The following is a 17,114-nucleotide window of genomic DNA, read 5'->3' on the forward strand; positions in this document are numbered from 1 at the left end:
CAATTCTTCTTGGTACACTTGCACATATTTTGTTGTTTTGTACATAAGAACTCTGAAGGTAGCTTGTTCCAAACATCTTGGAGAACTAACCACAGGTCTCTCTTCATGTAATCCCTGACACACTGGATGATGTGAGATTAGGGCTCTGTGTGAACCATACATCACTTGCAGCATGGTTCTGTATAGGCCGTGTACGTTTGGGGCTGTTGTCCTGCTGAAGAATACATTTGTTTTCTCCATGTTGTCATCAGACACACACAGTCCTCAGCATTCCCACCCATGCATGTTCTAGTCAAATGCAAGATACAGAGGCCATTTTGCATAATGTTGATAGTGTAAACACACTTAAACTTTAATATAAGCCATATCTGTATCTTTATGCCCACACACCTCCCACAGTCTCAACAGTTTGCATGCATTCAAACATCCCATGAAATACAAATGAACAGCTTCACCATTTTCCCTGAGACTCTGACATGACATGTGCTGCATAACCACGTTCCTACTTTGCTCACTTGGGAAAAAAACAGCTTTGAATGAGTATACAGTATTAGGTCAGTTTATAAATTGTCTTGACAAATCAAAACAAGAGTTTAAAGTTGACCAAACACACCCAAGTGACATAGTGCACAGATAAATCTCCTTCATGTTAGATTAAACATTTTGTGTACTTCAATGCATTGCTTACTTAGACAGCAAACATGAATTACAAACTGATTTGTTTTAATGACTCATGTCCTTCAAAAGGAGCACTGAAGTCCATTGACCTAATACACAGAGTAGCTGAAGAGCAAATCCGCTGCTCTTGTTTTTGAAAGGGACTTGATTTTTGCCGCATCTGCTAAAACTTGAGTCACATGTTGACGTGAGATGTTGCCAACATAAAGGCAGCATTGCCACATATACACAAATGTATGTGGTGGCATTTGACGTTTTATCAGACTGAAATCAGCTAAGAGACCTTTTTGAAGTCATTACACTGCAAAGAGGCAGCCGTGATAGAGGCCTCATAATAGATAAACTCATGTCAGATCAAATTCAAGAGTTTAAAAGAAAAAAAAAAAACATGTTTGATTTTTATCAGGTTAAAAGCACAGTAGTCACACTCCAAGAGAGAAGTCAAGCTCCAGCTTGTTGTAACATCTTAGTGTTCTGGCAGATTAATCGAGTCATGCTCTAGTCAGAGTGAAGTCATTCAAAACCCCCTCTTTCTCAATCTTTACCCAGCTGTTAATGTGTTATGAAACATTGATGCTTCCAAACTGCTTCCAAATGTCCAAACACAGAAGAGATTCATTGTACCATGGTGTCATTGATTAACATTTTATATCTGGTTTACAGGTAATACAATCATTATGTAAATAAATTAATCTTAATGGTGTTGCACATTTGCAGGAACAAAAGGAAACACAATACATACAGTATGTACAATATTGACTTCACCTCACTCTCCATTTTAACACTTGACAAAGTAATCCTGCATTGCATCGACCCAGTGACAAAAACAGTGAATCGAGTTATTTGTCAACTAATGCATATACGTGCCTAAAAAAAGGCCCAATTAAACTCATCCCAAATCTCAGGAACAGACAGAGTCAAATAACATTTGACACTTTTCTCGTCCTCGTACCAGTTCCTGCTCTTCAAACTGAGCTTCACATTCCTGTTTAATGGAGGGAACTCCTTTCATGTTGGACTGAAGGGTATTGCAACATATTCCATAGAAGTCTCAGCAGAAGCATCCAAAGTGCTCATCAGTCCAGTTCCCAGCACTCCTCCCTAAACCTTCTCATCAAGAGGTAGGAAAGTTGTCAGCCAATTAGTATGACGCTGTCATTTTCAGGAACTCTGCAAAGACATGATCAAAGAACAACCATGAGCACATGAATATCTCATCAGTTCTGTAGATGAAAAAAAGAAACCATGTATGTATTTGCTTAAGTCACGACAAAGGATGATTAACAAATACATCAGTCAATACAAACTTAGTAAACACATTATATTAACAAATAATTGTTTATTATCTGTGATTCTTTCGGTACTTTCTCCATTAATGACTTGCTTTGTCTATCAGCTCAAATTTCCCACAGCCCATGTAATTAAATTAGGGATGGTGCTATAAAACTTGTTCTTGTCCATTACCGACACCAATCACAACCTTGGATTATACTGGAAATGATATCAGTGCCATACTGTTGATTTTTAATTATTTTAATTAAGTTAAATCAAATGCCACTTAATAATTGCCACATAATCCTAAAATAATGCAGCTTTAATAATGTAAACAAAAACCCAACATTTGTCATCAACATTGGTGGAATCAGTATGCAATGTCACATTTTTCCAGGTTCAGTGTGACTCTACCAGGCACGCAGGCGCGTTCTGTGTCACGTTTTTGTGTGGCTGACGTTACATCCAAGTCGTTACAAAGGTCACAGCAATTCAAGATTCAGCACAACCCATTGTTTACCGTCAGGACTGCCGAGGTTTCTTTAGCTACATTGTTTCAAAGTCGCCGTTGAAATGATCTCATGCACACTTCAAATCGCCACATGCATGTTCCCTATTCTCTGGAGATTCCACCTGTGTGAAGATTTGCCCACAATACGACATATGAGAGGCTTGTTTCCAGGAATCTACGCCAGCTTTTTTTTTTTTTTTACTGTAAAAATATAAGAGTCTACCAACAGTCTGAGCCAAGTTTGCAAGTTGCATCTGCTTCATCTAAGCTGCTGTGTTATACCATGTAATGACATACATTTTCTACAAAGTGCAGCATTCAAACAACATTTCAAGTGCTGGGTAAAACATTCACCCAGTAATGCTATTCAGTTTTCATTTTCATTTTCATTTGAGTGACTACAAACCCAACATACTGGTCCCAAGTAACACTTTTGAAACCATTTCCTTAAATGATGGCTTTCCAAACAAGATTTACTTATTGCACTGGAAGAAGATAATAGTAGGAAGAAGCTAATTGTTTGCAGATGAAATTTCATCCTGTGAAGGCACTGAAATGTTTCTGCACAGCACTGATCTAATTTCTGCGAACGCAGCAAGAGAATAACTCGCAAATGAAATTTTAGTCGGGACAGAGGCAACAAATGGCTCCATTTACACAATCTGTAACTTGACAAGAGCTCTCCTAATGACACAAGAGAGTCCACCAACTGCAAAAGATGCATGTTCATTTATACAGAGACAATGCATATTCAGTTGCCAGCCTTGCACTGTTATGCATTATTACATAATGGCTGTGTAAGTGAGACTATCCTTCCTGAAACACTTAAAACACATCCAGAGCAGGAACCTTGGATGGCTCTGTGATGGCTGTAAAACATGCAGGAAAATACCGCAGAGTTCAAGGGCTAATGTCTACTAAAACAATAGTGATGGAAGAGGCTGAGCAGCGAAACAAGAGACTGTCTCTGAGCCACATTATGTCATTCCAAACTTATGATATATACAGCCAAGTAAACTTTTAAATTGTTAAGAGGTTCGGCTCATTTTCGCTGATTACATGACTACAACAGAAGAATGACAGAAGATTAAAGTTGAACAGAAAATTCATTTTGTACTTAATGGCGTCATGTTTTTAAAGGAGAAGGATGTTGATGCCACATGAAAACCTCATGCCCATTTGCAGCCAAGCCTCCGGCTGAACATAAATTTAATTCATCCATTAAGGGGAAATTGAATAATTTATTAAGACATTTGAATGAATCTTGAATAATGCAGAGCTGAAAATCAAAGATGGAAACCACAGTCTAGTAAAATGCAAAGTGTGGTTAAACCTTAATCTATAACCAATGCTCTAAGTAGTGCATTACATTTGCACTGCAGTTGGACAGAGTGAGAGAAAGGTGAGACTTATTATTCAGATATGATCAGTACAAAAATGATATGAAATCCTAAATAAATCTACACACACAGTAATTAGACTTTACTGCAGTTAACCATTGTCCCATCATCATAAAATCATAACTCTGTCCAACCAGACACTGTGCTTCAACAAAACTTTGGTAGCTCAATTCAACCCCAGTATTGACTGGGGTTTATTTGGGAGGTAACACAGTAAAGGGGAGAGCAATGTCCCAGCGTTTCTCTGTAATCAGCCCATCACTGGGTGTGTCTGCATAGCTCTCACCACTAATTTCATTGCTTTCAGACCACGTTCAGACTGAGCCAAACCGCAGCGTGGAGGAAACTCCGCTGCAGTCTCCTGCCTGAAGATGATAGAGTTTGGCTCACAGTAAAAAAGGAATGAGTAGAAAAAAAGGGATGCATAGAGAAACACAATGTCTTGCTAAAGCTTGCTACGCTAGGGACAGCTGACTGACTATCATGTGATCATTTCAAAAATCAAATTACTTTTTTACTAATTTCTAAGCAAGGTGGATCGATAGCAGGAGCTTTTACTTCAAAGCAAACTTTGTCATTTGTTAAAACGTAATTAAAAGTAGATTAAACACAGTACTGCCCATGTTTGTTTGACTAAGCTGACACTCTGTGCCAAGTGTAGTGCAGAAATGATCATCTAGCAACAATGCGTCACCAAAAAGAGCAATAATAACTCTCGGGTTTCGTGTTTGCAGAGTGAAGCTCCCAGTGTGGCTCCAAGTGTGTGTGTGTGTAGATGGGTGTGTGAACAAAGATTAAATATTGTGTATCAACATAACTGTGGCTACTGTCATACCGTTCACAGCAGCAGAGCACGGTGTTTCTGATGTGAACATCTGTCAAACTGTTTTCCTCAACAACAGGGAAATCTTTCTGCTCTGTGAGGAACTTCTGCAAGTCTGTCAATGGGAATCCATCTCTCTGGTAGTTCTGTTAGAAAAACAAAAGAAAGATTCAGGTGTACTGTTTTCCTGGAGTTCTGTTTCTATGGTAGTTATTTGCAATTTTAAATTATTGGGGAACATTTGATTTCAAACTACCAACCGTTATTGGTAATGCGGAGTTCCTTATTTTTGCCCAAATAAAACCTCAATATCAGGGAACAGAAATAAGTGAATTCTCACATGACAACATGAAATTGCCATCTATTTGCACATTCAAAATAATCTAATAGTTAGCTCAAATTTGGATACCTGTATGAAAAAAACGAATACTAGACATTTCTGGTACAAATTCAGCACTAATATCTTCATAACTTCTCAGCCCAGAGATTTGGTTCTAAAAATGCAGCCTCAAGTGCTGCAGAAACATATTGCAGCCCTTTGCTGTGAATCAGTTTTACCTGCCACATTCTAATGGAGTCACTAATATTTGACCAATGAGCTGACAGTATAATTTCGGAAGAATGTCCAAACAAAGCAGTTTCAGCCTCAGCATGTACCTTGATGGTCTCGTAAGCATCTGTGATGAGGGCGATGAAGAGTGACAGCACCATGTAAATGAACAGGGAGATGAAGGAGTAGAGATACACCCGGCTAAAGAGCCACACAAGCGTGTTTGTGTTCTTCAACTGGGCGAAGGTAGAGAACATATCGTCGCCGTTCACCAGGGAAAACAGGCATTCCGCCACCAGACTCAGGCCCTCAAACTAGGACAAACAGAAGAAAACACATAATATCACATAACATATAAAGAAATTGACATAGTATTCAAGTTGCCCCATCGCAGGGCCACACACAGATAGAGACAAACAACCATTCACTCCTATGGTCAATTTAGAGTGTCCAATTTACCTAATCCCCACATTACATGTTTTTGGACTGTGGGAAAAGCCGGAGAACCCAGAGAACCTGGAGAGAACCCACGCACACACGGGGAGAACATGCAAACTCCATGCAGAAAGGCCCTTGTTCCAATCATGGCACCAAACAAATTGTAAATCTCAAGGGTCAAGGCAGAATGTTTTCCCACAAGTGATGTGCATTTCACAGCAAAATGATTCTCCACCACAATTTCAAAAATCAATCTGTATCTGCATGTGTAAAAACCTCAACATGTCCTGTTCCCATTTCAAAGTAACAGCACTCATGTTTCACTTCCCTGAATCCATTATATGCTTTTTATTATTATTATTATTATTGTGGCACATTTGCAACAGGACTGACTAATACAGCAGACATTGTAAACAGTGCTGTACAGGAAGCAGCCTACAGCCAATGTAGCCACCACACAGTGCACATGCAACTATTGTGGACGCAGCCAAAAGAAAATAACCAGCATTATTTTAGCTGTCCCAGACCTTGCGACATTCGCAGCTGGTGATGATGAGATGTGAGTGTCTATAATTACTAGATTCATTATTTATATATAAGCTGATAAATTATAACCAATGCAGGAGGTGGGAAACCTGTTTCCTATCAAGAAGAGCCACTAAATTACTGAAAATGTACACACACAGTATCACTATCTTCTCCAGTGAGATGGACGGAACTCCCTTTGATGAGGCATCTGATGTTAGATAGTAGTAATGATAATATGACTAACAGCTGGTTTTCCAGGTTGGGGTCAGTAGAGCAAACTATTCCCTTTTTAAAGCACCTGCTCATAACAATTTATTACCCCAAACAGATTTCACTGCACATCTCCTTACAATGGAAACAACAAGATGGAGGTTGTTGTGACTCGATTTAACCTCACTGTTGTTTCACTGTAAACAGCTCAAAATGTGCTCAATTCTTTCTTCTTTTTTTAACTTTACTTGCCGTCCTGAAACGTCTCACATCACAGCAGGCTTTTTCCACGGAGAAAGAGAAACAATTTAGTAATGAGGTTTGAAATTGTCCTTTTTCATCTCTGCGAGTGTGTCCCTGTAAACTACTTTTGTACTTTTGTTCCAGAGTGGGAATCTACAACTTTTTGTCAGTCATTGTAAATTCTGTCGTGCCTTTGTTTGACCCAGTGACCAAACATTGCCCACCACTGACTTCAGCAGCCCCAGAAGCAGATAATCCTGACAAATGAGGGAAGAACTATGAATTATTGAAAGATTTGGAAGCAGGAAACAACACGTCAGTAGTAAAATAATTAATAAGCTTACATGACTAATTTCCCCGTGTTAAGCAACAGGTTATGACCTAATGCTGCATGAGCCATAAACCTGCATTTGTATATGTGTTCAATTCAATTTGAAAGAGGCAGGAGCAAAGTGAAGAGAGAGAGAGAGAGAGAGAGAGAGACCAGCAGCAGATGTATAATAGTATCAGTAAGTGTTGGCTCCTGCAGAGACAGTAAGAATAAGCAGGAGTTGTAAAAAGCCTGGTACATCATAGCGGTGGACTGATGAAGACAGAAAAGCAAACAAACAGACAGATGTCTAACAAAGCCAAGTTCTCATGGGTGAGATATCATCTAAAACCAACACCCACTGCGACGATATGGATGCAGGGCAGAGCCCTTGAAGACGTGTGGTAAGGCAAGTCCTAGAACGTACTGTTTATTCCCTCAGTAAATACACAGGAATCCTGGAAGAGCTGACAGCACTCTACACTGCCACGGGGGCTCCCCTGGCTACCACAATGTAAATATTGTGCCCAAGTCTCAGTAGACTGCAGTGCTGGACATACAGGGAACTGAAAATTACTTAGCTGCACTCACTTCCACTTCTGCTGATGACAGATGAAAATGAATCACTGTCAGTCATTTCCACTTTTCAGTTTAACATTATCAACGTAGACTGGTTTGGTCAGCAGTTTGGTCAGCAGGCCCTGGGTGGCTGATCTCAGAGCAGCAGTTGGATTCTAAACAAGGCAGAGCTCATCGTCCAAAAGACAGATGTGAGATAGACCAACTTCCGTAAATAATTTATCTTAACAGGCAAGGACAGCTAAACATACACAATTCTTTCCTTGCTGTTAACAGCATCTGTCCTGAGTGGAAGTTGTGGTCCTGTTCAGATTGACCTAATTTGCAGTTAAATGTTGTCGTTTCCTTTAAAAGCATAAGGACATTTTTAAATCTTCTTTTACTTTGAAGACAATACGTGTTGTTAGTTCTTGAAATACCATATTCTATTATTTATTGTAGCTTGCACATATCTTACTCTTATGTGTGAACATATAGTTAAACCAATAAACTTAAAACAAGATTGAGGATGTCGTTGCATGTCACCCATATCTATTTCTCCTTTTTCTGTCCATGGTGGGTAGAGACAATATTTGCATATAAACGTCAGTGTGGGAAGAACTTAAGCCCTATGTGAAATGTTTAGTCCAAGTCTAAACACCTACTCCTAAAGCATGAGAGTGGCCATCACTGTAGCCAGAACATTACTGAGCAAAATGTATACTGACACCTAGTGACTATACAGTATACCTACAGACCGACCCACCTCTCAGAACACTGAAAGGACAGTTTTTTGTTATATTATAAAAAGAAAAAATTCTAACTACTATTACTAGTGATTTGATATATTGATTACCTAATAGTTATTCAAAATGTCTAGAAACCTCGATAGATATTCCACCGCATGCTACTTTTGTATTCATTTCATTGGCCATTAACATTTTTAATGTTACTTAAAATGTTCATTAAGAGTTTAATTTCAATGTTGAATCCATAGTCTATTACTTTACATCTTGCATCAAATCTATTTTTTGTGTAATTTTGAGTTTTCCTGTGCGAATGTGGAGTGCAATGGCCACTAGCCAATGTTCATTTTCCAAAATGACATCACTTTGCATTGGTTTACATGAAGAACAGGAAATGGTAGCTGAGAAAAAAAATCTATATAGTCTATACACACCCTTAGTCTACATGAACATTTGCTTTTGGTTTATCTTTGTAAAAGCATATGTTCTACAGCTCAGTGTGTCACACAGCCACCAGGCTCAGGTTGTTACAACCCCCTCCCTCCCTCCCTCCATGTTGCTTCTTCTCTTTGGGTAGACACCTAATGCCTGTCCTTTTCTGGCCAACAGAGAACTTTAAACTCTGGATACAGATTAACCGCTGTCCCATAAACTCACTTCTCTTATCTAACATTCATGTCACAGCCAGTGCTCTCCTCACACCAGCTTGTCCTTTACCTTCTCATGGTATGGGCCGAGTACGATCCACCCACAGAAGGTGTAGCCGAGGTATATCATGCCAGCACAACAGCAGAAACGCAGGACCTTGGGAAAAGCGGCTTGCATAGTTAAAATCAGCACCTGCAATAGAAACAGACAAAGAATGACAATAAAACCATGAAACAGTTAAATACAGGGGGATTTTTGTAAGATCTCCTTTTATCATTAGCTATATATGAGAACTGGAATGCCAATGGTTGGGAACCTCAAAACTAGGCACAGCGGCTTTTGCATGGGGCCTCAAAAATCTCAAGACACACCACTGGTTGTTTGCTAAACAGTTCATTCAGATATTTGCTAATCGATAATCACACCGCTCTAACGTTGTTGTTCAAGGATGAAAGGTTTCAGACTCAGACTCACATTGTATTTCTGAAAATATCCCAGGTACCGGATCACGCCAACCCACACCATTAATGTAGACGTTCCCAGGAAGATACTGCACACGTCATAACTAGTCAGACTCTGAGGGAGGAAGAGAGAGAGGGAGAGATTAATTAGAAGATTAATCAAGTTTGCCATTAGTCCCATTAGTCTCACTAAGAAATCAGGCCTCAGAAAGTACAGTAGATTAGTGGGATTTAAATGTGTTCACTTTAAAAGCTGCAACGTGTAACCTTTTTTGATATTCTGTCCGTTACGTATTACGTTTACCAACGTAATACTGATGTTGCCTCTGTCTGTCTTGGCGAAAAATAAATCACTTGCTGTGTGCAGCAGGGCAATGTCGCTGGGCAACACAAGATCTTAACGTTGAGAAAAACAGAGAGCTGTGTGGAGCTCATAAGGTTTATCAGCATTGTGTGAACTCATTTGTCTAAATTAAAAAGTTACGCAATACAGTTTTAACTGTAATTCTACTTTAATAGGTGGCTCACCATTTGTGGTAAAGTGTCACATGACTGGATTATATAACAGGTGAAAGTACAATGTGGAACATCATATCATTCTTTAATTCTGCCAAAGGTTATTGTTTATTGTGCCGTCTTTCTGCAGGATTACCCAAAAACCGCTGAGCTGATATCCAACCCAAATCTTTTTCTTCTTCTTCTTTTGGCTTCTCCCTTTATGCGTCGCCACAGCGAATCATCTGTCTCTGTGTCCTCTTCTGTTACACCAACTGTCCTCATTTCCTCCTCAACTACATCCATGAGCCTTCTCTGGTCTTCCTCTTCCTCTCTTCCTCTCTTCCTGAGCTGTCCCTTGGATATCCTCATTTCTTACCCCGTCTAATGTTAAATTTTTGGAATGGCTTGAGTGCTCTTTTTAGTAAATGTATGTCATTTGTGTTTTGCTGTAATGTTTTTCTTTAGTAATAAAAGTCACCTTAGTGAGCAAATTCAGGGATATACTTTAAAAATCAAGGTTGTCTCTTTTCAGAAAGATTGTAAATGTTTCCTGTTAAGCATTTCTTTATTAACAGGGACAACTTCCCCTTATCGCCACCCCAATCTGATACGTCCACAAAGGTTTTCCTTTTTGAATCTAAGCCCTATCATTACATTTCTAAACTTTGTTCTTTTTTTAGGGCAAACAAGAATTGGCTGCCAAATTATTCATTAGACAAGAACATGTTTTCAAATGCAAGCTAACAGCTTCCTCTTTAACAGAGGCTTCAGTCATGGGTGTTTACTCCTCTGTCTGTGGTGGTTATAAAAGTGACAGACAGGTTAAAATATAAAGGCCTTTACAGCATCTACGCAGATTTTTTGCTGACAAAGAGGGTATAATTCAACAGCTATTCCCACAATCTTACCTCTTAGTAGCTTAATCAGTAACAGGGTGTAAATTCAAAGTTGACACTGACTGCTGTAAACTTTGACATTTTTGCCTAACCCGCTGTAGAAGTACACATAACAACATGAACATCTCCTAGCTATTTGACATGAGCCATTCAGTAATACAGTATTAATCCTGTAACCTTTGAACAGAAGTTCACAATAAGTGTTGAAACTTTACCTTTGCTTGTATTTCCATCTTTAGTATGGATCCAATTATGGCCATGAGGTCACTGATGATGACAAGCACATACCAGCCATTCAGAAACTCCCGCTGATCGTCCTCACACACTTTGCGATTATAGTTCTCATGGAGGAATTGGGAGAATCTCTGAAAAATATAAAAATACAAAATCTCCAATCGCCCAATCAGCTGATGACTTTATGTTGTTTATGTCAAATTATTTATATTATCTTAGTGTGTCGAAGGGTTTCATTTTAGAATCTGCAAATGGGGGAACTTACATGAATTGTGCTTGGGGTGACATTTGAGGAAAATTTGAAAAAGTGGGTTTTAATAAAAAAAGAAAAGAAAAATGCCCTCTGTGATATTGTACAATATGAACAGAGACCAAGTTGCTGACCTGGAGTAGCCTCACAGCCAGAATGATAGAGCGGGTACATAGCACTGCTGATGTGAGGCAAACCACAATAACGAAGCCGTCAAATATCAGGAGATAGTGCGTGTTCTTCTGAGCTGGAACAGACGAAGTGGGTGTGACTGTTTATCTCTGAGAGAACTCCTTCACATTCATGACTGATAACGCCATTTCATTTCAGAACAGTGTCAACAATAATGAGCCCTTCAAAGTGGACGATCGCCTTTCAACAAGGTAAATAAGGAAAATAAATAACAATCACAGTGCAGCCACATACAACCATGTGAGAGTTTTAGGTATTAAATGACAAAAATTACACTGTTCATAAAAATTACATTGTGATTTAAATAACTAAATCACCTCATCGATCGTTTACCTGCTAAACTCTGCACGTACACTAGAATGGTAAAATAAATAAGATTATAAACGACTTTTAATCTGATATACTAGTTATACTAGTGTTTCACGAGTTATCATATTTCTCCATTTAGTCAGAAATTTCCAACTTACCCGTTCCAGATATCTTCCAGTCTCTGCACGCATTGCTCTGAGCATCTATGTCCAGGAATAGTTTCACCTTTCCACTGTGACAATGGTTGTCAAATCTTATCTATTGTAAAAGTGGAAAGGAAAGCATATCAATTAAAAAAACAATCAGAAACTTCTTAAAAACTACAATAAACAGATCTGTGCAATCAAAGTGTGAAGAGTCTCAAAGTTTCTTCAAGTCCTCAAATTCATCACATGAAGAAAAGAATCATGAGCATTTCACCTGCTCCCGTCACTTGAAAATAATATATTCTATTAGGTTTCATTCTAATCTAATAACAGAAAATAACAAAACAATACCATGACATAGAACGAGTAGCAGTCAGGCAGCTCCCTTGAACGCACGGTCTGCAGGTTGATTCCCTTCAGCTGGAAGGTTATTTTGATGTCAACAAGCCTTAAAAAGAAGTTTTAACAACATTGTGTTCATGTATATAAACAGAATATTTCATTAATGTATTGATGACACTGTGTACCTGTAAAAATCCAGATCAAAAAAGGATGAATTATGCAGGTTTGTGGTGTTCGGATAATATGATGTACAAACTGAGAAAGAGAGGAACCAAGTGAGAAAACAGCAACATCAGAAAGAGCCTTTTCTCCACTGCTAGTCATAATCTTACTATGCTGCAGTTTATAATAGGAATATACTTCTCAAATTGTGTCATAGTGATAAAAATCCACATTTTAAAAATCTGCATTTTCAATGCAGTGAAAAACAGAAAAATGTGGTTTATGAACATCCTTGACCAAATCAGTATAGTATATGGCAGTCTCCAGCTTTTTGTAACAGTGTGGTTATAATGAGATAATATTACAGTAATACCAAGTAATATCCAGGTATTAGCTTGGTATTGATAATTACTGTAGGCTATCAGTTTTAATACCTTTACATTAAAATGTTTGGGAATCCGAATTGGTAAATTCATCCTCCCTAAATCCCCTCAATTATTACCACACTGTCATATTGTTATTGTACAATAATGTAAAGTATTGTCAGAAAAGAATGCACACACACACAATATACTATCAAGATGCAGTTCAAATTAAAAGGCTGAATGGTCCTTCGCACCTGTCTCCAGCTGAGCATCTATGTCGTAGGCTTCTTCTGAAGGCTCCACCATGCCCCTCTTATAGTATTCTTTACAGATGATGAGTGGAAGCAGTTTTCCATCCTCATCTTCAGCGTATGAGATGGGACCGGTGGAGAGCCGGCCCAACTGGCTGTACTGTAAATATGACAATATACAGGTAAAATACACTCTCTCTGTGTGAACTGCATAAAGCACAAAGGAGTTATTCCAGTATTGCAAAGAAAATTTAGCAGTTCCGGTCCGTTTTTCTTGGATTTCCAAACATTGTTAAATGACAGCATGTCAAATGGGGTCACTTGTAGTGCTGATCATCAACCGTATCCTGGTTTGTGATCATCCAAGTGCAGGTGTTTCTTAAATAGCCAGGATTCTACTGCGCATACACATACATATTATTATAATAATAATAATAATAATAATAATAATAATAATAATAATAATAATAATAACAATAATAATAATAATCTCATATTCTGACCAATACTTAATTTTACATATTATTATAAATAAATAAAAGCATGTATTTGCATCATTGATACTAAACTGTAGTTACTTTTATAGTTTTTACAACCTGAAGCAAAATGAAACCTCATTAGTGTAAAATCACTTTAAAATAAAAATGGCTTTAAAATAAACACAATGTTTCCTCAGCAGCCCAAGTGGACAAATCATCCAGAGTCTGCATTTCTTGTGTAGAAGTGGAAGCTTCTATGCCAAGATAAACAATATTCTGTTTGCTATAAAAAGGCCACTGTAGTTCCCTGATGTGCTTGTGAAAGGGAGAGGTGAGTGGAGGTGTTCGCTGTAAAATCTGAAGTCTCATCATTATGCCGTGCGTTGTAGTCTGCTTCCTGCATTTGGTTCACTGGAAGCGAACCCAGACCTACGTTTTTAAGTGGACCAGAGTTCGCTTCTTTGATGCGCATCAGAGTTTGGTTATGCATTCATAAATCTAACAAAATCAAAAGCAAGAAGTTTGGGGAAGGTAAACTTGCCTTATCTAGTGCATAATACAGACTGTCATAGACACCCTGTTGAGTGTAGACAGCAACACTGTAGTCGTCCTCATCCACTCCGGTGAAGTCCTTTAAGAACAGGTATTTGAATGTCATGGTGTTCTCCTCCTTATAGGAAACCACCAGCTGGTTGTTGAGGCCAAACAGGATGAGCTAAGAAGAACAGGATAACATACAATATTACTTTATTAATCGCCAAAGAAGGGATTTTTTTATTGTTAGAGCAGCAGAGGAAATACTAGATGGAACAATGAATACAAGATAAAATGTGACGCAAACACCAATAAGGAAAGTAATAGCAGCTGGGAGGCAGTTCATACACAGTTATATGGCCTAAGGGAAGTAAATGGAAAGTAAACAGTGACGCAAATTCTTACAGGAATAAGTAAGGGTGGAGATAGTCCAGTACATTTATTCCTGTTTCTAGAATTTGGTCTGTTTGAAAAAAAGGGGAGCAAATGAACAACCCTTACAACAACACATGGCTCAACACAGGAGAGTCAACTCCTCAGGGTGGGACTCTGTTGTCATCCTACATCTGCACAGAAAGGGACATACAGATGTATGCATTTCAGACAGAGAAGAGGGACGGTTTGAAAGAGGAGTGAAGGAAGCCATCTATGTCAAAACTGAGAAAGCATCTCTCAAAAGAGATGAAATGCTGTTGTTTCATCTCATGTGACCAGGCTGTGGAAAGATTACAGTACCAGGGAATGTTCGTAGTTTGTTCTATTCTCCACCTTGCTAATCTACATTATAAACCCACTGCACAAACCTGTGTGGTGATCATGACAATTTTCAGGATCTGCACTCCCAGTTTCCAGGGTTTGTGTTGTCGGGCTCTGTACTTCTCACATGGACTCATGAAGTAGTACTTCAGGTCATCTCTCAGTTTCTCCTCATTCACAGTATCTGAGGTCAAAGCAGAGCTGAAAGAGCAACATTAAGACTATTAGGGGTGGGAGAGAGAAAAAAAATAGACATAAACTGCATACATTTTTGGGCACCTGAAGGCACCATGTCTATCACATTCTATATAGCATTGCTAAAACAACAACAACAACAACATCTAATGGTGGCCAAAGACCAGTGTTGTAATGTAACAAAGTACAAATATTTAGTTACTGTACTTATGTGCAAAAATCACATATCTGTATTTTACTTTGTTATTAATATTTCAAGCAGCTTTTACTCCACTACATTTCCTCTAACTTTGTTACTTGCTACTGCAAAATCAGAAGAAGAGTTCATGGTCTGCATTTATTTAGAGCTTTTAGTCTTGATGAGCAGCTTTACACTTTTCAACCATTCACCTAGGGTTAAATGTGTTGCTCAAGGACACATAAACTAGCTACATAAAAAAATGTAATTTAATTTTGAAATTTTACTCTTTGTATTGATTTCACTTTGGTTTAAGGAGAAAATCTTATTTATCGATGCTACTGAATTGCAATACAATTCAAACATACTTAAGTATCGAGAAACAATCCAATCATGACAATTGTAGCGAGGTGCAGCCACTTTATTAGGTACAACATGAGGTTCTGTTCAACTGCATGTAAAGGCTGATATCTAATTAGTCAGTCACATGGGAGCAATTCAATGTAATTTGAGACACATAGACATGGTCAAGGCGACCTGCTAAAGTCAAAACCGTGCTTCAGAATGGGAATGAAAGGTGGTTTGTGTGAAGTTGATTATTGATTATTGATTATTTCAGAAAATGCTGATTTAGTGAGATTTGTATGCACAACTGTCTCTAACGTTATAGGAGAATGGTTTAAAAACCAATATATCCACTGAGCAACAGTTCTCTGAATGAAAATGCCTCACTGATGGCAGAGGTTGTAGGAAGTATGCAGAGGACAATCTCTGAATCCAAAACACAATGAGCAGAAGACCATGGTGGATGGGATGATACCCCTGACTATAGGTTTCCTTTGTATCAAATAAAGTGGTGTATGTAGTTATGCTTGCACTGTGGTGGCTAAAGGGCTGACTAAACAATGAGGAGACCAGATGCAATAGTGCTTATGCTGAAAATCCAGAAGTGAAAGTGTGAGAGCAGTTATTTCGTGATAATTTCGTTGAGCAATAGTAGTGTTTTCCAGTGCACCAGCTTGAACAACTCTGACAGGAAGGGAACTCCATGTGCTGAGTACACTGCCTGCATTCACGAGGCTGCCTGCATGTTTGGGTTTAAGTCCAAGGTTAGTTCAAACAGTGTACTTTCAGTACTTTCCCCAACAGTATGTCATCCACAGACTCTCCCTGACACACTCATTTGACCTAAAGGTAGCTTCAAACTTGAACGTCCCCCAGGGGTAACACTATTTTGCACAGTAGTCAAATAAAAGTAAGTGAATACATAAAACAAAAAAACACAGAATACACTACATACCTGCCTGAAACGAGAGTAATTGGTTTTTGGTCAATGATATTTGAGAAACATGGTTTTCCAAAACAGTTAACACAAACAGGAGCTACTTTCAAACACCGGTGCTTACCTAACCGAGTTGCTCCTCTCCAGATATCGAACCAGTAGTTCCATGATCGATTATCCACGCGGACGCACAAATGACTCGCTTTTCAACAAGGTGGCAGGTTGATACCTTCCTCAGACCGCGGCACTCTCTGTCTCTTCTGCTGTGGTTTCTGTGCGAAACCGCAACTGCCGCTCAGCCAATCAGGAAACGAATTTCCTGATGCGCACAGGTGCTCAATCTACGGCGCGAGGTCCCCAACTATGTCCAACTGCAGCCACCACAGCCAAGAAAACATGCCCTGAACCATTGTACCCAGTCCCCATTACTTAGTGTTAATTAGACACTCCAAATTGATCCCAGCCACAGAGGACCACAGCATGGCGTCAACCATGGAGACCCCAGAGAGGACCCCAGAGAGGGAGAAGCCAATAAAAGAGAAGACAGACACACTCCCTGGAAAAAAAGTGACAGTGTAGGAAACATTATAGGTGGAGGGGGTGGGCGTGTTTGTCTATCATTCCAGGGACCTGTTCTTCTTTTAAGTGGAAAACTTTCTTGAGTGGCTC

At 38.9% G+C, this 17,114-nt stretch overlaps 1 protein-coding gene across 1 annotated transcript; it reads right to left on the minus strand.

The window, feature by feature from the left end:
- Nucleotides 1-1,309: 1,309 nt before the first annotated feature.
- Nucleotides 1,310-16,738, minus strand: mcoln2 (mucolipin TRP cation channel 2). The gene is made up of 14 exons (XM_044044079.1): nt 16,570-16,738; nt 14,838-14,991; nt 14,042-14,215; nt 13,025-13,181; nt 12,429-12,498; nt 12,253-12,349; nt 11,914-12,013; nt 11,389-11,501; nt 10,986-11,135; nt 9,390-9,491; nt 8,985-9,107; nt 5,342-5,548; nt 4,697-4,830; nt 1,310-1,848 (listed from the first exon to the last, which is right to left on the minus strand). Exons 1-14 carry the CDS (start codon nt 16,611-16,613, stop codon nt 1,812-1,814), a joined length of 1,662 nt encoding a protein of 553 aa, XP_043900014.1. The 5' UTR covers nt 16,614-16,738; the 3' UTR covers nt 1,310-1,811.
- Nucleotides 16,739-17,114: the final 376 nt, after the last annotated feature.

Source organism: Solea senegalensis, linkage group LG14 (assembly GCF_019176455.1).
Source record: "Solea senegalensis isolate Sse05_10M linkage group LG14, IFAPA_SoseM_1, whole genome shotgun sequence".
In the NCBI taxonomy this organism is placed as follows: Eukaryota; Metazoa; Chordata; class Actinopteri; order Pleuronectiformes; family Soleidae; genus Solea; species Solea senegalensis.

What these genes read in the sequence shown, in the direction of transcription:
- mcoln2 (XM_044044079.1), bottom strand. Translation starts at nt 16,613, where the DNA reads ATGGAACTACTGGTTCGATATCTGGAGAGGAGCAACTCGGTTAG. An exon ending in AGATGCTCAGCTGGAGACAG is followed by an intron (nt 12,499 to 13,024) that starts GTGCGAAGGACC and finishes TCTCTTTCTCAG; the next exon opens with TTTGTACATCATATTATCCG. An exon ending in TCGGCCCATACCATGAGAAG is followed by an intron (nt 5,549 to 8,984) that starts GTAAAGGACAAG and finishes TGTTTGTCCTAG; the next exon opens with TTTGAGGGCCTGAGTCTGGT.